The following is a 19,969-nucleotide window of genomic DNA, read 5'->3' on the forward strand; positions in this document are numbered from 1 at the left end:
CCTGAGGTATAAAGACAATAGCTAAGATAATCTTGGAAAATATCTTTTAGGGAACTTTTCACATAAGCCAATCAAACAGAACACAAAAGACTTTCTACTCTTCTCTTTTTCTATTAGCATTTAGTGAATAGAAATTTGTTGGACCAATGAAGACCCTCCTGACTACCTTTACTGAAACTTGTACCAATCCAATGATTGTCAAAACGTAGGATCACAGTTTCTAGCCAATCTGTGAAAAAGGCTAAGCTTTCAGTGGTTTTGCCTATTTGTAATGTTATTATATAATGATGGGTCTGTAACTATTCTTTGGACTTGGGCAGACATGGCTGTGGCAGCATGCTTGTCCGTTTTCCCATTCTTGCCTATTCTGTAATATTCTTTGGACTCGGGCAGACATGGCTCTAGCAGCACACTTGTCCGTTTTCCCACTTTTGTCTCTTCTGTTATATTTTCTTGGATTTGGGCAGACATTCTAGCTCTGGCAGTATGCTTGTCAGCTTCCCACTTTTGTCCTTTTTGAATATATGCTGAATAAAACTTTCTTTTTGCTTTCCTAGACTTTATGATGTTTTTCCCCTACAACAGACAATATGGGAAATAAGAACACTTGAGTAGATATTTGATTACATTAAGAAATTACAGTATTGCAAAGTACAGGTGGAGCCCTGATAAAACCAGTTTGACTGAGTCTTAATAATTGTTGAAGGTGGGTAATGGGTCTATTGGGTTTGTTATACTATTTTCTCTACCTGAGTATGCTTCCAAAATAAAAAGTAAAAAACAAAAAACAGCCTCACAGAGCTACTACCTTTCACCTATGGAACTGACTTGATGGTGCCTGACAACAACCTTTCACCTACTAGATAACAAATTTGATAACAAACACGTTTGTTAACAGGTTTGGTGCTCCCTGGTGTGGGTGAGGCCAGAGTAAGAGGCCAGTCTCAGGCTCCATTAGGGCAATTTAGCAACTCTTTTCAAATTGAAAGGCTCACCCCTCTCTCAGCAATATGCTGTCTACACAGAACTCTGCTGGATGGGATGTGATGTCTGTCCATGTAATTCACTGTGGCTACTTCACCCCTGGAAGCAGCAGTCAAGAAATCAAAGGATGTATTGCATTGGGCAAATCTGCTGCAAAAGACCTCTTCAAACTGTTAAAAAGCAAAGATGTCACTTTGAGGACTAAGGTGTGCCTAATCCCCCCACCCCATTACCATGGAGTTGATTCAGACTCGTGCCTGACCCAAGCCATAGTATTTTCAATTGCCTCATACGTATGCAAAAGCTGGATAATAAATAAGGAAGACCGAAGAATTCTGGTATTGGCAAAGAATACTGAATATACCATGGACTACCAGAAGAATGAACAAATTTATCTTAGAAAAAGTACAGTGAAAATGTTCCTTAGAAGCAAGGATGATGACACTTCGTCTCAGTACTTTGGACATGTTATCCAGAACCAGTCCCTGGAGAAGGACATCATACTTGGTAAAGTAGAGGGTCAGCAAAAAAAAAAAGGAAGACCTTCAATGAGATGGATTGACACAATGGCTGCAACAATGGGCTCAAACATAAGCAATTATTGTGAGGATGGCACGAAACACAGCAGTGTTTCGTTCTGTTGTACATATGCTTGCTATGAGTTGCAACCTATCAACAACTTCATCCTTGAAGAGAAGCCCTTCCATTGAGCAGTGAGAAAGTTCTACCAGTAAAGGTGTGGGAAGGTCTCTCTCCCAGGAAGTGGAAAAGCCCAGCCCTGGGAAAGGGGGAGGTTTGCTACCATTTAGGTGAAAACTAATGGAGCACGCACACATTCTTTCTTGGGTGAACTCCTGGGCTGTGTGTGGGGACCCTGTGGAGGGACCAGGACTGGGTGGGACACGAGAGGGTCGGCCCCACCACTTGTGCGCTCTTACACCTTGTCAAATATTCTTTCTGAACTGAGTCTAATGCAAAATACTTTCAAAGGAAAGCGGCAGGGAAGCCGGGCAGATGTTCGTGCTTAGGAGTCAGAGGTGAAGCAGGGTGGGGTTGGCAGTAGGGCGGGCGGGGGGAGGCGGGGCACTTGCCGCGGGCGCAAGTCTAAGCGGGCGCCAGGAGCTGCGGAATGACATTCGGAGGCGCCACAAATATGAAAGGCGCCTGACTGAGACAGTCAGACAAGAGAGAGGAAGGCGTTTCTGCTGACTGAGTCGCAGCTATCAACATCTATTCATCTTGACATTGGGGGGAGGGACGCAATTTAGAGATTGCCCCTGGGCGCTCGTTACCTTCGCTACCCTCATGCTTAGAAGGTCCCCTCGGCCTCTCAGAGTCCAGTCCGGACTGAAGCCCCTCAAGGGTGAGCTATGGAGGAGGGCTGAATGTGGACGACTCCTGGGCAGATTCTGGAGTCGGATAAGAGTATTACGAGTGGCGAGAGAGGGTGGAGGAAGTGAGGGCGCCCTCTGAACAGTGTCTGCATGGCCAGAGCTTTTGCTAAGGGCCGGGAGGTCGTGTCCTGGGAAGAGCGGAGCAGGCACAACGTACGATCATCTCTGCCCTGGAGGCCACCTGTGCCCTCTCCCCACGCCAACGTGTAGGGTGGGAAGAGGGACAAAGCAGGCAGCCTCCCGGACCGGCTCTAGGATCCCTCGCCCCGGGTCTTCTCTGTGTCCGATTCCTCGATGTTGAATTAGAATCAGTAACCTTGACTGGGGAGCCCTGGTGGTGCAGTGGTTAAGAGCTTAAGGCTGCTAACCCAAAAGTCGGCAGTTCGAATCCACCAACCGCTCCTTGGAAACCCTATAGGGCAGTTCTACTCTGTCCTCTAAGGTCGCTATGAGTCGGAATCCACTCCACGGCAACCGGTAACCTTGGCTGGACTTAAGCGCCGCTAACCAAAAGGTTCGAACCCACTCAGCGGTTCTGAGGGAGAAAGACCTGGCGATCTGCTCCCATAAAGATTAAAGCCAAGAAAACTCTGGGGGGGCAGTTCTATTCTGTCACATGGGGTCGAAATCCACTCGATGGCACCCAATAACCACCTTGGCTGGGACTCCTGGGGAGGGGGAGACAGCGGGTCCCGGCGCGCGCCTCTCGCTTAAGGATGCAACAGACTCAGAGCTCAACAAACGGCGGGAAGAGGTATTATTATTACTGTTACTGTTGTTCTTACTCTCCGGCAGAGCCGGCTCCAGCTACAATACAAGAGGGAAACGTACCCCCCTGGCCCCAGGCTGCTGACCCACCCGGGCGCCCCTCGGTGGGGCTCGCCCCTCAGTGCTGTGCGGCCTCGGGCAACCCCACCCTCTCTGCGCCTCAGCAGGCCCACCCTAGGCGGTCGTTCGGTCCGGCAAGCTCCAACCTCCCCGGGCGCCTTCCCTCCCCCAGCCTCAGGTAGTGCCTCTGCAGAGTTTGACACATCCAGCCTGGCTCCATCCGCCCCCCACAGAGCCTCATCCCAGGCCAGGACAAGGAGAAGCAGGAGCCCACAGACCACGGCGCTCAGCCGCGCACTCAGCGAATCCAGCCGCATGGTTGCTTGCAGATTCTTTCTGCTGCCGGCGGGCCAGCTGCTTTCACCCAGGGGCAGCGCCTGGCCCCGGAGTTTGGACTGGGCTGGGAGGAGGACGGGCGTCCTGGGTGGGTCGGGGGAAAAGGTCGGGATGCTGGAGAGCAGGGCTGAGCAGGCCAAGGCCGAGCGGGCGTGGGCCGCCCGGGCCCCAGTGGGCCCTTTAGGAGGGGCCAGTTGGCTTCTGCAGGCCCTCCTCCGTACCAGGAACCCTCTCCTCAAACCTGGAGTCAGTAAGTTCACTGTCCATGTAATCACAGGCCCGACGAAGGTGTTGGGGGGTCAAGCGAGGAGGGAGCAGTAAGCTATGATTGGGGAACCCAGGAGGGCTTCCCTGAGGAGGTGCACAATCAAGATTTCCACAGATGGAGAAATGGGAACGATCTTCGTTGGGGTGAAGGGAACGGCATGAGCAGAGATAGGGAGGTGTGACTGCCCTTTATTTAGAAAGCTCCTCCTTGCGTTTCAAGGACTCATAGCTTCCTGGGTGCCCTCTTCCTGGTCCCTCAACCCCTTACCCTCCCTTGTCTGAGGGTCTCCGCGGACCGCCCTCCTTTTCAAACGCGCACGTGACTGTGGTACTTCTTATCTCAAGGAGCCCTCATTTATTCATTTGATAACGTTTATCGAACGCCTGCTATCCCGCCCGCAGGGCAACCGGGCACTACCCGGCCCTCAGGGCAGCGAGGGAGGCAGGCGCGTCACCAGGAGATTCCGGAACGCTGGGAACCGCGCAAGGATAGCGGCAACCCTGAGCATGGGAGCGCTCTCCTGCCTGAGGGGCAGCAAAAAATTCCCGGAGGAAGTGTTGTCTGAGGATATGACTGGCTTAACTTCAGACTGGCCCTTAGTGCCCTCTGAGAACCAGCCTTGGCCTTGGTGTTCTAGGCTCCAAAGGGCTCGCAGAACGCAGGGCCGCTAAGTCCCATCTTCACACCTCTGCTCCAGCGATCCACAGCTTTTTAGGTCTGCGTAGGCTGCACGCGGAAGCTACAGCCCCTCCCCAACCCGAAGGCGTTGCATGTCCCTCCCGCGATCCCGTCGTCACGCCACGCCCCCTTCCCTCTCGCCGGAAGTGCGCCGTTCCGAGCGGAAGTGCATGCCCACTGTGGCCCGCCGCAATTCCGCGATGGTGGGCGGCGGCGGCGGGATGGCGGGCGGTCCTCTGGAGAACGCTAACCCCCTCATCTACGAGCGTTCTGGGGAGCGGCCCGTAACCGCCGGCGAGGAGGACGAGCAGGTTCCCGACAGCATCGACGCGCGCGAGATCTTCGATATCCGCCGCTGCTGGACGGGAGCGGGTTCTTGGGGGCCTGGGAGGGAGGGCGATATGGTGTCCAGCGGTCGGAGTAGCAGTACCAGGGCAGGGTACACCTGGCGAAGGGCCCTGAAGTGGGCAGAGACACAGAGTTCCTTTTCCTTCACTTGCCACATCTGATTCGCTCAATCAATGACCCGGAGCATCCACTGACGCTGGAGGAATTGAACGTAGTGGAGCAAGTCCGGGTTCAGGTTAGTCACTTAGAGAGTCCAAGGGGAGCGACTTGTTTGGGAATAGTCAGAAAGGCTGAGCTGTGAATGAGAGGCTGACATTCTCTCAGCTCATCTCGGGGAATCTCTGGGAGGGGAATTTGTTGTGTCAGTGTTATGAATGAGGAAACGAAGGCCCATAAAGATTAGACGATTTGCCAAACCAACAAACTAAGAAGAGGAGGCCTTCGCTGGGAAAACGGTGACCCTTTACATCTCCCACACCAGGTGAGCGACCCGGAGAGCACCGTGGCAGTGGCCTTCACACCCACAATTCCGCACTGCAGCATGGCCACCCTTATTGGCCTCTCCATCAAGGTTAAGCTTCTTCGATCTCTTCCCCAGCGTTTCAAGGTCAGCGTTTCACCCTACCCCACGGGTGGGGCAAGCATGAGGGTCTGCTACTGAGGCGGCGGACACAGAGAGCATGAAGATGGAGAAGACATCACTGGGGCCTGGAAGGATCCCAGCTAGCAGAGATGATGAAACTAGGAGGAGGGTTTCTAAGTGAATGGAACAGCAAGAATAAAGGCCTGAGCTGGAAAGTGCAGAAAAGTAGTGAGTGTGGCAGGTAGGGTAGTGGGGAGCTGTAGATGGATTTGGAGCAGGGTTGGGGCACAGGCAGGTGATGAAAGTCAATAGTGGTTGACTGATTCTTTGGTAGAGCTGAGGAGCTGTGAGTAGGTTTGGGGTGTAGTGGTAGGGCCAGAGTCCAGAGGCTGATTAGGAGGAAGGATCACTGGAGGTGATGACTGAGGGTGGGGGAAGAGGGCGGGGGCGGGGGAGAAATAGGATGGATAAGTAGGTGTGTGCTCAGGCCCTTGCTATCTCTCTCTCAGATGGATGTGCACATTACACCAGGGACCCATGCCTCGGAGCATGCAGGTGAGCGCGGGCTGGCGGTGAGGGCATTGGCCCAGGGTTCTAAGCTCTTTGAGGCTTCCCTTTTACCATGGTGGTTTGTGAGAGAAGATCCAGGGAAGCTTGGGTGGGTGAAATTGCCACAGACTCTTCGGTGGAGATGGCAACTCAGACTGAAGCTGGCCTGACTTGAATCTCTTGTGTTTACTGTTTCCTACTCCCCCCTCCCTGCCCCCCCATATTCCACAAGACCAGAGTGTGTCAGGCTTCAGGAACACATGAGGCAGGCATGAGCAACCGGGTGGGAGGGGTCCCCAGAAGGTGAGATAGTGTGAGCACTGGTGGCCAGGGTAGCCTTATTGAGGCTTGGGGTCCTGGGAAGAAAGGCCTTGTTAGTGGAGGAATAACCTATTCCAAGGCTCAGAGGTGTGGCTGGCAAGCAGCCTAGCCAGAGCCTGGCTTTGACCCTGTCTTCCTCACTCTCCCTCCCACCCAGTGAATAAGCAGCTTGCAGATAAGGAGCGGGTAGCAGCAGCCCTAGAGAACACCCACCTACTGGAGGTTGTGAACCAGTGCCTGTCAGCCCGCTCCTGAACCTGGCTTTTGGCCCCCAGCCTGCACACTCATGTCCTGGTTCCAGCTCCAACCAGGGCTTGTGGCCTTGTTTTTTTGAATCACTGACAATGAGAAACTAACATTTTGCATTTTGTAATAAACCCTTAATTTATATTCATTTCCCAGCATGCTTTAGAGTCGTTCATCTTGGTGGGGTCACTCAGGGCTTGGGAGGGGGTGGTGATAGTGAGTGCTTGTACAAGGTGGGTTGATGAAGTGCAGGTCCAGTTTATTTTTTAAAATGTCTTTGAATGTTTTGATTAGGAAAAGTTACAAGTATACAAAAAAATTGAAAGAAGAGTGTAGTAAACACACCTGTATACCTACCACCTAGATTCAACTGTTGTTACCATGTTGTAACATTTGCTTTGTTTATGTGTATATGTATAAATAGATGTGAGAGTAAGCTGCAGAGACGTGACCCTTCACTTCTGAGTACTTCGTCCTGTGTCTCCTGAGAGTAACCGTGTATAACTGCAATTCTGTTATCTGGCCAAAAAATCAGCAATTCCCCAGCGCACTAATAACCAGGCCAAATTCGCACTTCCCCAAAATGTCATTCATCATTTTTTTCCTTTTTTTTTTTTTTTAAATCAGGCTCCAATCAAGGCTCATATGTATCATTTGGTTGTTAAATATCTTGAATCTCTTAAAATTGCCTGCCCCCTCCCCCACCGTTTTTGTCTTTCCTGGCAAGTCCTGGCCAGTTATCCTGGAGCAGTACCACATTCTTCTAATTTGTTCCTTTGTCCTCAGTGTCTCCTATAAACTGGAAGTTGCTCTAAAGGCCTGGTTGAGTTCAGGCTTGAATTTTTGTTGTTGCTGAGAACCTTGTCCAGGGTTGTATGTGTCCTTTAGCATCTACTGGTAGGGTTGTGATACCAGCTTATCCCACCATTGGTGATGCTCAGTCCAGTCCCCTGGTCAAGGCACTGACATCAGATTTCTCTGTTGAAAGGCACAATAGGCACCCTCTTCATTAGTCCCCTCAGAGATGTGTGTCACCCCAGCTCAGCACCATGAAGTCATGTACTCGGGTTTGGGGCCTGCCTCTCCCTGGCACAGTTGGTTACCAGGACATACTGTGGGACTTAGACCTTGGCTCAGCCAGTTAGGAGCCCTGTAGCCATGATTCCCTGCCTCATTTTCTTTCTTTGTGAGTAGGTGGGAGATAATAAGAAGCCTTGCCCTCTATTATTAAAACAGAAAAATGTAAGTGTTTGCAAGGATGTGGAGAAATTGGAACCCTTGTGCATTGCTGGTGGGAATGTAAAATGATACAGCCACTGTGGAAAAGAATTTGGTGGTCCCTCAAAAATTAAACACAAAATTACCATAAAACCCACTGCTGTCGGGTCAATTCCGACTCAGTGACCCTATAGGCCAGGGTAGAACTCCGTAGGTTTCCAAGAAGTGGTGGGTGGATTCGAATTGCCGACCTTTTGGTCAGCAGGTGTAGCTTGCCATAATTCACCGTAGCTCTTAACCACTGTGCCACCAGGGCCCCTATAGTGACCCTATAGGACAAAGCAGAACTGCCCCATAGAGTTCCCAAGGAGCAGCTGGTGGATTTAAACGGCGGACCTTCTGGTTAGCAGCCAAGCTCTTTAACCACTGCCCCACCAGGGCTCAGCAATTCCATTCCTAGTTACAACCAAAAGACTTGAAAGCAGGGACTTAAACAGATATGTGTACACCAGTGTTCCTTGTAGCATTATTCATAACAGCCAAAAGGTGAAAACAACCAAAGCGTCTGTCAACGAATGGATAAACAAAGTATATCTGTACAATGGAATATTATTCAGCCATGAAGAGAAACGAAATTTTGATAATATTACAACATGGATAAGCCCTGAAAACATTATGCTGAGTTAAATAAGTCAGACACAAAAGAACAAATATTGTATGACACCATTTATATGAAATCTCTTGAATAGCCAAATATTTTGAGAGAAAAGTTGATCAGTAGTTCCCAGGGGTTGGGGGGATTGGGGAATGGGAACTTCCTCTGTTTGGAGTGATGAAAAAACTTTTAGAAATAGGTAGTGGTGATGGTTGCACAACACTTAATGTGCTTGGCTACTAACGGAAAGGTTGGAGGTTTGAGTCTACCCAGAGGCACCTTGGCAAAAAGGCCTGGTGATCTACTTCTGAAAACTTAAGCTACTGAAAACCCTGTGGAGCACAGTTTTACTCTGACACACACAAGGTCGCCGTGAATCGGAATCAACTTGATGGCAGCTGGCAACTGGTAAGTAAAATGGTTGTACAACATGGGGAATGTAATTAATAACACTGAATTGTATACTTAAAAATGATTGAAATGGCAATTTTTTGTTACATATATTTTACCACAATAAAATTAAAAAAAAAAAAAGACAAAGCTTTGCCCTGCCCGACCCTATCCCTGCTGAGCCTCAGATGTGACTGTAGGCAAAAGCCTCAAGAAACCTCAGCAAGGAGCCCGGGAACTTGGCAAGTCTGTTCTTGAAGCTCAGCTGACAACATTGAGCTGGTCCTAAGAGTGGGCATCAGGCTGCGGGCTTTACAAATTTTATCTAGCCAGCTGATTTTTGATCCAGCCCTGTGTGGCAGTTGCTATTCTTTATTATTGCCACTGCAGGTGAGGAAATAAGTAATTATTAATACTTAGGAATAAGTAATTGACTCCCCCAAGGCCTCTAGCTAGGTAGTAAAAAGGAACCTAAGCACTCACCAGCTTTGAACCCACCAGCTGCTCCATGGAAGAAAGGTTTGGCAGTCTACTTCCCTGAAGATTTACAGCCTTGGAAATCCTGTGGGGCAGTTCTACTGTGTCTTACTGGGTCTCTATGAGTTGGAATTGACCCAGCTTCGTAGGTACTGCTTACTGGCAGGGGGCGCTGTTGTCTTGATGGAAGGCTAGGCCCATCCTACCTCCCAAGTCCTAAGACCATCTGCCCTCCCAGGAGAGAGTGACTTCACCTAGTGACCAAGGGTGAGGCTCTGGATCTGGCTGCCCAAGCTCAGAGAGGTTAAGCCATCAGCCCTTGTCACAGTTTCTTTATCTGTGATATGGGGCTAGTCATGGCAGTCACTTGGGACCGCTGTGTGGAGATTTGAAATGGAGCTGGGCCTGTCTCATATGATCTTCCTGGCATCATACCCCCCATTTCCACAGATGAGAAAACTGAGTACGCCAGAAGGCAGGGTGACCACTAGGGCCCCACAGAACCCAGGGAGCCTTTCTGACCAGCCTTCTCCCTGCAGGTCTGCCCATGTGTGCACCTCTGACCTGATAGCCCCAATCTGTCTGAGGTGGCTGTGGTGTCTGTGTTCAGCTGCAGGGAGAAGGATTCACGGGGAAGGCAGGTCACTGAGGTACTCAGCTGGTCCTGACATCCAGTCCACGGTGGGCGAGAAACACCAAGCTGCTCATGCCACAGCTGGCACATCCCTTTGTCAGTCTTGACTCATTGGTGCCTGGCCCCTAGCTGCCTGTAGGGACACCATCTGTGTATCCTGGGCCAGTGCCCAGGGAGCTTTCTGGAACTCCAGCTGCTGTCTGAGGACACGGGTATAGAAAGGTAGTAAAGTTTTAGGCCCCTGAAACACCCACTACCAGGTGTGCCTGGCTCTGCTGTTTCTGGCCTGTGACCTTTCAGACCTCAGTTACCATGTCTATAAAATTGGAACAACAAATCATAGCTAAATGGGGTTTGTCTGTTGTCACTTATCATCCTGTCCCCAGCACAAGGGCCTGGCACAGCTCAGTGGAATGAATGGATGGATTGAGTCTTATACAAGGGCAGAGGTCCTGGGGCATGGGGGCTGTTGCCTGAGGAGGAGTGGGGATAATGAAGTCCAGCCAAGTTCTCTGCAACATTTTGCTACCTGAGGGAGGGGGAAGGTTGTGGGATCCCATAGCGAGGAGATGGGTATGGGGGCGGTATCTATTACTTCTGGGATCTCTGCCCTTCTCCTGGAGTCACATCTAGAGAGAAGAAGCAGGAGAGGACCCATAGATTCACCCAATTCTGTCCAGTCAAACCAAGGATGATGATGATAATAGAAGTGATTTTATTGAGATACTTATATGTGCCAGGCCTGTGCGAACCACTTTACCTCTGCGTGTCATGTCATTTCTGTCTCATGACAACCCTAAGAAGATACTATTATTCCTGTTCTACACAGGAGGAAACAGGCTTAAAAAGAATAAATGAGCAGAGGTGAAACGGCAAGGGGCAGAGCTGGGATTTGAAGCCTGGACTATCTGAGTCCACAGAGGCTGGAGGGAGGGGGAGCTTTAGGGCACAGGAACTTCATGCCCTTTTCCCCTCCTGGACATAGGGGTGTTCTAGCCTCAATTTGCTCCTTCTGGGCAACCAAGCTCAGCCCAGAAGGCTGGGAGGACAATGTGGTGGGAGGCGGATGTCTTAAGGTCATGTCCTGGTCTTGGCCTCTGGGGTCCCTGGCCATAGCTAGGCTCATGGTGGGCATCTCTGTGGCCTGTTGAGCCAGCTGCCGGAATGCCTGGGGCCTGAGTGGCCCTGTGTGGATGCAGTTCCCTTGGCAATGAAGAAACACTGCTGAGGTCAAGAGCTCAGATTACTGCAGGGGAAACCCAGCCTGGTTTCCTTGCATGGCCCCTGCTGAGAAAAGCCACAGCTACCCCCCACACCCACCCTCTGCCCAACTCCTTGGGCTCTTTTCAGCGGCAAGGCCAGGTGTGGAGTTGGGTGAATGGGGGCACATAAACAGCCCTGACAGGATTCCCGATGGGAGGGGTTTGCTGGCCCTTGAGGCTTTGTCCTCTGACAGGAGGCCTGGCCTACCACTCCCTCTTCTCGCTGGACTTTGTCTAGGAGACCAGAGCTAGCATAGGGTGCCCAGGTCCTCCAAGACTCCCAGGACCATGGAAAGAACACAAATGGGCAGGACACCCCTCAGCCCAGCCCTTGCCTACCTTGATAGGTACTGCCAAGAACAACAGGGGCCCACATGAGTTCCCCTAGCGCTTACCCAGCCAGGCCCTCCTTACTTCAAGGCCCTCTTAGGTGTTACTAAGGAAACTGATGTAGCAGCCAGAAAGCCCTGCCCAGGTCTCTATGGCAACCTGGAGTCCATCCTTGATGTCACCTGAGCCCCACGTGGTGTCCTCTGCCATATTTGTCATAAACTTCAGAGTCTGACAGGTCCCTATCACAAAGCACCTCACAGCCTGTCTGCTCCTAATCCTCATACAGCCCAGAGATGAGCAGGGGGTAGTAGGTCATGGGCATCCAAAGGCTGGGAGGGAGGCAAAACCCAGCAGGCTGGAGGCAGAGCCAGGACTAAAAACCAAGCCTCCCTATTGCATCCCCCCTACCCCACCCCCACCCCCCACCGTGCTCCCAGCCCCCATCCTAGGTCTGAGGGGAGTGATCTCTGGGCAGTGGTGGCATCAAGTGGTAGCTGAGACCCACCCCTCCCCTTGACCATGCTCTGCCTCTATGCCCCTCCTGGGTGAGAGTCTGAACCTCCAGGCCCTGGACAGCAGGCCTAGCCTGGAGCTAGAGGGAAGGAGGGAGACAGTGAAGACTGAAGTGGCTGGATCTAGTCCTGACCCTGGTCCAGCCCCAGCCCCATCTGCTCCTGTTGGCATCCAGCTCCCGTCTGCCTGGATTTCCCCAGCTCTGGGCAACCTCCAGCCCAGAAGCAGAATGACCAGGGGCAGGGCCAGGGCCAGGTATTTTTAGCAAAGTTGCAGGCAGCTGCTTGGGGGTGGCGGGGCAGGCAAGCGGAGACTGAGTTCATCCTTTCCCTTCACTGATGTCCCTTCCTCAGAACTCAAGCAGCTACCTCCACCTGCAACGCACTGCCAAAGGGCCTCTCTCCCTTGTCCCCTCCAAGCGGCCCTCCAAGGGCCCCCGGGGGCTCATGGGGTAACGCCAACCCTCACCCTAAAGGGTAAGCTTAGCAGGAAGAATCTTCAATTCCTCACGAGGTGGAGGCGATGGGAAGGACAGATGTTGAGGCTAGATGCCTGGATTTAGGACCCCTACTTGAGGTCTAGGTGGGTGGGCAGTGGGTGTCATGGGCAGAGAAGGGTGAAGTCTTCATGCATCTTGTAACTCAACTCTTCCCCTCCAGTAGGACTTGGGCAACAGGCCAGGCTTGGGGGAGAGGGAAAGGAGAATTCACTCTTAAAGGGCCAGGCCACATCTTCCCCAGTGGGGAGTTACCGCCCTGGGCTGGTCCCAAAGCCTCTCCACCACCCGCTGCTTCCCCCCCCACCATCAAACATGACAGCCTCCCTGCTCCATTTACACACTTCCTCCTTCCCGCCTCTCCTCCCCTTCCTTACCCCCTCCTTTCCCCCACCCCACTCAGACCCAGGAGTCTGCGGGGGGTGGGGGGTAGGGGGAGGCTGTGTTTCCAGGCAGCTGCTCACCCCTGGCGGGGGGTGGGGTCTTGGTGGGTCATAGGTCCTAGAAGAAGGGTGGGGATTCCCCTGGGCTGGGGGGACAGACACTTCAGCCCCCGTCAGCCCCCGCATCAGCGCGGACGGCGGCTAAGACCCGGGCGGGCGGGGGCGGGCGGGGGCGGGCGGAGGCTTAAATAGGCAGCGCTGGAGCCCGGACCCAGCGCGGGTGAGAAGGCAGCGGCAGCGGCAGCGGCGAGCGTCCAAGCGTCCTAGCCCAGGGCTGCGAGCGGGTTGTGTCCGAGCCCAGGTCCGAGTCCTGACCGCGCGTGCGAGTGGGTGAGTGTCCTGGCGGAGTAGGGGGCGGAGGGCGATGGCCGCACCGTCTGGGTTGCGTAGGGATGGGCCACGCTGGGAGGGGCCATCAGTCGGGGCTCAAGGATCCTCACGGTTGAGAGGGGACTGCGGCTGACCCTTGGCACCGAGCATCTTGCCTGACTCTGCGTTGGGCCGGCGCGTCCGGGGTCCGGCCTCCCACTCCATCGAAACCGCAACTTACGCGGCCATCCTGGTTCTCGGCTTCTCAGAGAGCGCCGGACGCGATGACCCTGAATGGAGGAGGCAGCGGAGCAGGCGGGAGCCGCGGCGGAGGCCTGGAGCGCGAGCGCCGTCGGGGCAGCACACCCTGGGGCCCGGCGCCCCCTCTGCACCGCCGAAGCATGCCGGTGGACGAGCGCGACCTGCAGGCGGCGCTGGCTCCGGGCGCCCTAGCAGCGGCCGGGACCGAGGCCCAGGGTCCAAGGCTGGACGGGCCAGAGGGCTCCTCTGACTCCCTTAGCTCGGGGGGCAGCGACTCAGACGAGAGCGTGTACAAGGTGTTGCTGCTGGGGGCGCCTGGCGTGGGCAAGAGCACTCTGGCCCACATCTTTGGTGGCGTAGAGGAGGGACCTGAGGCGGAGGTCGCAGGTAAAGGGCTAGGCAGGTAGGGGAGGAAAGATCCCATGGGCAGACTGGGAGCCATGGGATTGGGGACCTGGACTTAAAAGTGACAAATACATGGGATTCTGAGACACTTTCAGAAGCAGGCCTCTCCCCACCCGTTTTACAGATGGGGAAAGTAAGGGAGAAGGGACTCCTAGCCCTTGGTAGGGGAAGAAATTCCCAGAGTAAATGGTGCAGTGCTCCCATATGACCTCTCTGTGGGATGGGGGTAAGGGTGAGGACAGGACATCCCCCCAGCCAGGGTCAGCAGGAATTCTGCCAGAGGGAATTCCTAGGGGAGGAGTCCTGGTCACTTAGGGCTCCCAGAGGGATGTGATGTTCTCAGTCCTAACTTAGGTCACTGTGGTCAGAGCCACTTCTGGGCCTAGGCAGCAGGAGGGTAGGGAGCAGTGGACATTGCTAGCTTGGGGAAGGTGTCTTGGTGGAGGACAGGCACACCATGCCCCCTATCCCCCACTTCCTGGCCCTGTCACTTCTGTCTGCCTGCCCTCATGTATTGCCCAGGGTCAGGAGACACATGGCAGCCATCTGTAAGTGGGGGAAGACTGAGGACTCTGGGGAGGAGCTGGAGGAAGTGACCAAAACAGGGCATCCAGCAGGTAACCTGGCTACTGGTCTTCTGCTTAGGGCACACGTATGATCGCTCTATCATGGTGGACGGAGAAGAGGCCTCCCTCCTCGTCTATGACATTTGGGAGCAGGTAGGATGCAGGCTGAGACCCAGGGCAGAGGCAGGAGAGGTGGGTTGGGGGTAGGGGCCTGCTGGGAGTGACAGGCTTGGGTCTGGGGCCTAGGGACTGCTGGACAGGACTGTATTTGTGTTCCCCAGGACGGGGACCGCTGGCTGCCTGGCCACTGCATGGCCATGGGGGATGCATATGTCATCGTGTACTCTGTGACAGACAAGGGCAGCTTCGAGAAGGCCTCAGAGCTGCGGGTTCAGCTGCGGCGGGTGAGGCAGACAGACGACGTACCCATCATCCTCGTGGGGAACAAGAGCGACCTGGTGCGCTCTCGTGAGGTGTCCGTGGATGGTGAGCAGGGAGGGGAGTGCCTGTTGGAGAGGGAGGGAGATCCTGGCTGGAATGTGGTCCAGTCAGTCTTGGCTCAGCTTGAGTCCCTGGGGACCATTAGTGGCTAAAAATGTCCAGGAAGAAAGCTCGGGGGAGGAGGGGCACCTGCTGCCCACCGGCAAGTCTCCCAAAGGCTAGACTGGGGAAGGCCGAGTGTGACAGGGAAGGTGGACACTGTTGGGTGCTGCGCTGGGGCACCTCAGGGCTCTCCTCTGTTATCCTCTTTGGCCCTGGCCTGACAGGTGAGGGGTGAGGAGAGTGCAGGGAACCAGACCAGGAGGTCAGAGCCTGGGGTTCCAGGCTAGGCCAGTCTTGGGGTGTGCTTCACCATGGCGAGAACCCTCCCCTCTCGGGCTCAGAATCCTCCTCTGTGGGCTCCAGGACTGAGCACCTCAGAAATCTAGCAGTGACTTATTGATATTGCCTCCCTTCCCTGTCCCCCATTCAACTGGATCATTCATCACAGTGTAAGACCAAAGCATAAAACAGGCACCAGGCGGTCCAAAACAATTCTCCTTTTCCTGTGTTGACTACTGTGGCACTTCTGTTTAAATAGCTGTTGTTGTGTGCCTTTGAGTTGATTCCTACTTCTAGCAACCCTGTATAACAGAGTAGAACTGCCCCATAGTGTTTCCTAGGCTGTAATCTTTATGGGAGCAGATCACTAGAGTCTTTTCTCCTGTAGAGCAACTGGAGGGTTCTAACCGCCAACCTTTCAGTTAGCAGCCAGGTGCTTAACGATTTCACCACCAGATCTCCTGTTTAAATAGCAGACACCAAGTTATTTCAATAAACGAGTCTCCTTTTTCAGTCACCACTTTGTGGACTCCCTGAACGTAGGCATGTTCTGCCTGATGAATGGCCCAGCAGTGCCCGGAACCCTCAGTATAGGACCTGGGGTCTCTGTGTTTCTGGGGAGGACCCTAGCCATGAAGTGAGTTCTCACCCACCCACCTTTTTGTTCACTGCCCTTGCCTATGCCCACCCACACCAGAGGGCCGGGCCTGTGCCGTGGTCTTCGACTGCAAGTTTATTGAAACATCGGCCGCGCTGCACCACAACGTCCAGGCACTGTTTGAGGGTGTCGTGCGCCAGATACGCCTTCGCAGGGACAGCAAAGAGGCAAATGCACGGCGGCAGGCGGGTACCCGGCGACGAGAGAGCCTTGGCAAGAAGGCGAAGCGCTTCCTGGGCCGCATAGTAGCGCGCAACAGCCGCAAGATGGCCTTTCGCGCCAAGTCCAAGTCCTGCCATGACCTCTCGGTTCTCTAGGCCCCACAGCACTCACTGCAGTGGGCAGACAGATGGGCGGGTTGGTGGGCCGGTCCAGCCAAGCCGCCCTAGATGCCTCAGGGCTGTCTCAGTCTCTGAACCCCTCAGAACTGCCAGTCGGGCATCCCCCACCTCCCAGTCATGGACAGACGGTGATGCCCGGGGATGTGGCCCCCAGAGGCCAGTGAGGGCTGGGCCCACAGAGAAGTGTGTGCAGGCCCATGTATGCCCCAAGGCAGAGGCCTGAGCCCAGCTGGTAGGGCAGCCTGCCTCTCTGGCCAGGGTGAAAACAGGCCCGTGTGTGGGAGCTGACTGTGACTTCTGCCCTTGTCCACACCTGTGGTGTGCACGTCCAGGAAGGAGGCTGTTCAGTGCGGTGGCTATTTGTTTACATGCAGATTTTTGTAATAAAGACTATTTCCTGATAGATCAGGGCTGTCGACTCTGTGTTTCCTCCCATCTGGGGGCTGCAGGAACAGGAAAGTTTTCCAAAGTTGAGGGATGAGGGCTTGCTGCCCCACCCTGGTGTGTGGCTTTGTCCTAATATTTGGGCCTGGGCCTAGGCAGCTGGGGCAGAGGGCACAGCATGGGGCCAGACCTGGTTGAGGGTGGAAACAGCAGGAGGAGACACAAACCCCTCCTGGCCCCTGCTATCCAGGTCCTTTTCCTTCTGCACTGGGGCCTGGCACTGCCCAGGGAATAGAGGGTTCCAGTCATCCCCCTGCACATAAGGAAAACTGAGGCAGTGTGAGGGGCCCATGGTCCTGCCTCTCATCTCACAGCCAGACAAGCTCCTGGACTGGTGACTCTGCCCTGCTCCCTCCTGAGGGCCTGGGAATCAGCCGAGGTCGGGTGGCTGTGGAAGACTTCAGAGACTTCCCAGCTGGGGAAGGAGGTGGCTGGTTGGCCTAAGGGTGGGAATGAGGGAGGCATGCCCTGGCGAACTTGACTCAGGATGGCACTTTTCTTTCCACGATGAGTGGCCCACCAAACCAGAACATCCCATGCTCAGCATTAGCCAATTGGGTCCTGGCAGGAACAGCTCAGTTGAGCCCACCCTGTCTTGAATGAGAGGCCTTGCGTTTGTGTAGGAAGGTGGGCACACATGTAGCTGGAGGCGTGCATGTCTCCCCACCCACCCTCACTCCAAGAGGGGTCTCCGTGGCCCCTAGCCCTTCTTAGCACAGGGGGCTTGCCAGGAGTTTATTTACAAGGTTTCAGGAATGAGTATCCCTATTTGATGATGGCAGATGGAAAATGGGAGCACTTGCCCGATATCCTATGGGTAGGAAGTGGCTGAATGGGGTCTGGTATCCAGATCTTCCCATCTCTAAAACCTGGAGCAGTCTGGGGCAAGGTGGGAGAGAGCTTCTGAGAAGGTTCCAGGACAGGGTCCACACACTCCTTTATTAGTTCAATTAATTCATTCCACAGTCCCTGGCAGCCCTCACAACCTGATTAGATCCCTGATTACAGCTCCTTCTCAGTGCGTGTGTGGGGGGGGTACCTCTGAGACTAACCCACATGCCCCCCACGGCAGTGTTAACTGCTCAAACTGCTGCTTCTCTCCACCACAGCCCCTTTAACATACCTTGAGGCGGGTGGAGGACGTGGTTTTCTTGGAGCAGGTGAAGGTCCCAAGGCCTGAACAGGAACCCAGGCCTTCCTGGTTCTGCCACTTATTGGCTGTGTGACCTTGAGCAAGCCACTCAGCTTCTCTGAGCCCCAGTGTGTGACAGGAGAACAATACTCCCATCAGAGTGGAGTGGGTGGAATAATGAAAGAATGTGTTCAGGGTACCGCCTGGACATAATAGAAGCTCAACACCTGTGAGACCCCCCTCAACATTCCCACACCATAGCACTGCAAGCTCGGATGCCTGAGTAACCCTGGGGCAGGCAATCAGCTTATGACAGACAAGGCTGGGGCAGCTGAGGAGTCCCACCCAGCTTCCAGCCTGAGAGAGAGTAACCAGATGTGCTGTTGGAAGGGAAGCTCCGAGGACAGGGAGAGGCTGGAGGCCAGCATCCCTGACCTTTCCTCCCTTCCTCCCTCCCCTTCAATTTCCAGGCCTTAGAAGCTTCTCCTGGCTCTGCTTGGCTGCCTTCACTGGGGGAAGGGCCCCTGGTCAGTACTGCAATTCCTTCAAGGTCACCTGGGCTGGCTCAAACTTCCCTTTCCTTCTTAGAGGCACAAGACAGTCATTGTCCCAACCCTGTCATTGTCCAGGGCCTAGCTTAAGGATTTGTGGAGGCCCAGGAGAGATCATAGGCTGCTGTCCCACTGGTCCCACCAGTGGGTGGCCTGGAGCCCCGAATGCTTAGTTCAGGTTGAGCACTGACTATTTATCCATCCTTCATGTGCAACTTCCAGCTCCTTGTCCCAGGAGCTGCCAGGGCATTGCAAGAACCAGGCCATTGCTGAGTCCTTGAGTCCTGCCTCGGAGGGTCTCCCAGTCTGATGGAGGAGAGAGACCATGACAATATGGTGTCTTCCGTGCACTGATAGAGGTAGCACATGGGAGGAGGGATGCTCCCAGAGGTGGCTGCTGAACCAGCCTGGAAGCACAGGGAAGGTTTCCTGGAGAAGGGAATATTTGAACAGAATACCGAAGCATGAGCAGGTGCTCAGCAGACAGATGAAGGAGTGGGAAGGGAATTCCAGGCTAAATGAACAGAGGGTGCAAAGGTATGGCTACAGACACTGGTGCATTGGGGAGAAGTGGGGCCAAGTCCGGAGCCACAGAAAAAGAAATCTGTCCAAGCTCAGGGACCCACGGAGAACCCACTGGGCTATGTCAGGTGGAAGGAGTGCCCACCCAGCCTGATGATCTCCCCAGCTCCTGGGGCTGGCAGTCACGGATGCTGAGCAGCCCTTGCTCACTTTCCAAAGTCAATGAGTAACTTGGGGGACTGGGCAGGGCCAGGCCTGCTGCTGTGGGGCCAGTGGTGTTTTCCACTCCTGAGCAAGAGTGGTCGGACCGCCTCCCTGCTCAAGTGTCCGCCCTGCCCTACCCTACCTGGCCTGGCCTGGCCAGAGCTCCCTAGAGAAGGAGCCCTTTCGCCTGGCAGCCAAGGGAGCCAGCCATAGGCACTGGTGGGTGAGGGGCTGGGGATAGAGGGGCGGGCAAGGCTCAGGCTGGGGATGGTGGTGAGGGAAGGATGATGGCGAGTAGGGACAGCAGCTTCGAGAAATACTGCCCCATTGTCCTGTTGTTCCGGGGAAGAATTCCCAGGGATCCGTCTTGGAGTGGTTGTTGATGCTGTCTGCCTAGCCCTGTGCTGAGTGCTGGAAAATGCCGATGAGGCTGGACTCCTGCCCTAGGGGTGCTGTGTCTGGAGGCAGCAGACCCTGGAGACACTGAGCCAAGAGTCCTCTGTTCTAGGAGGAATCCTTCTGTGATCAAGTCCTTTGTGACCTTGGCCGGGCCCTGCCCCTCCTCAGGTCTTGCCAGCAACTTGAGGGAACGGTACGAAGTGACCCTCAGAGTTGTCAGGGTCTTTCCTGTTTTGAACTTTTGTGACTCTTCAGGTCTGCTGAAATTACTTTGGGGTGATTTCAAGGGGAGAGAGAGGAGGCCAGTCTGAAGTGAGATTCGTTTGGCTGTGTATACGGGAGGGACTGAGGCAGAAGACAAGGGACAAGGGTGGGGGTGGGTGGAGGACAGTGTCCAAC

At 54.2% G+C, this 19,969-nt stretch overlaps 3 protein-coding genes across 3 annotated transcripts in view; 2 read left to right on the forward strand and 1 right to left on the reverse strand.

Annotated features, from left to right (window-relative positions):
* Positions 1-3,548, reverse strand: part of CES2 (carboxylesterase 2) — a 10,342-nt gene extending 6,794 nt beyond the window's left edge. Inside the window, 2 exon segments of the mRNA XM_004371511.1 lie at positions 2,560-2,566; positions 3,455-3,548. Of these exon segments, the coding sequence (XP_004371568.1) occupies positions 2,560-2,566; positions 3,455-3,523 (76 nt within the window). The 5' untranslated portion in view covers positions 3,524-3,548.
* Positions 3,549-4,638: 1,090 nt separating this feature from the next.
* CIAO2B (cytosolic iron-sulfur assembly component 2B) lies at positions 4,639-7,166 on the forward strand. The gene is made up of 5 exons (XM_004371512.2): positions 4,639-4,833; positions 4,992-5,071; positions 5,318-5,443; positions 5,929-5,974; positions 6,447-7,166. Exons 1-5 carry the CDS (start codon positions 4,659-4,661, stop codon positions 6,542-6,544), a joined length of 525 nt encoding a protein of 174 aa, XP_004371569.1. The 5' UTR covers positions 4,639-4,658; the 3' UTR covers positions 6,545-7,166.
* A 6,380-nt stretch (positions 7,167-13,546) lies between these two features.
* On the forward strand, positions 13,547-16,523 carry RRAD (RRAD, Ras related glycolysis inhibitor and calcium channel regulator). The gene is made up of 4 exons (XM_004371513.1): positions 13,547-13,913; positions 14,577-14,650; positions 14,779-14,983; positions 16,017-16,523. Exons 1-4 carry the CDS (start codon positions 13,550-13,552, stop codon positions 16,292-16,294), a joined length of 921 nt encoding a protein of 306 aa, XP_004371570.1. The 5' UTR covers positions 13,547-13,549; the 3' UTR covers positions 16,295-16,523.
* The last annotated feature ends 3,446 nt before the right edge of the window (positions 16,524-19,969 follow it).

Source organism: Trichechus manatus, unplaced genomic scaffold (assembly GCF_000243295.1).
Source record: "Trichechus manatus latirostris isolate Lorelei unplaced genomic scaffold, TriManLat1.0 scaffold00014, whole genome shotgun sequence".
Classification (NCBI taxonomy): domain Eukaryota; kingdom Metazoa; phylum Chordata; class Mammalia; order Sirenia; family Trichechidae; genus Trichechus; species Trichechus manatus.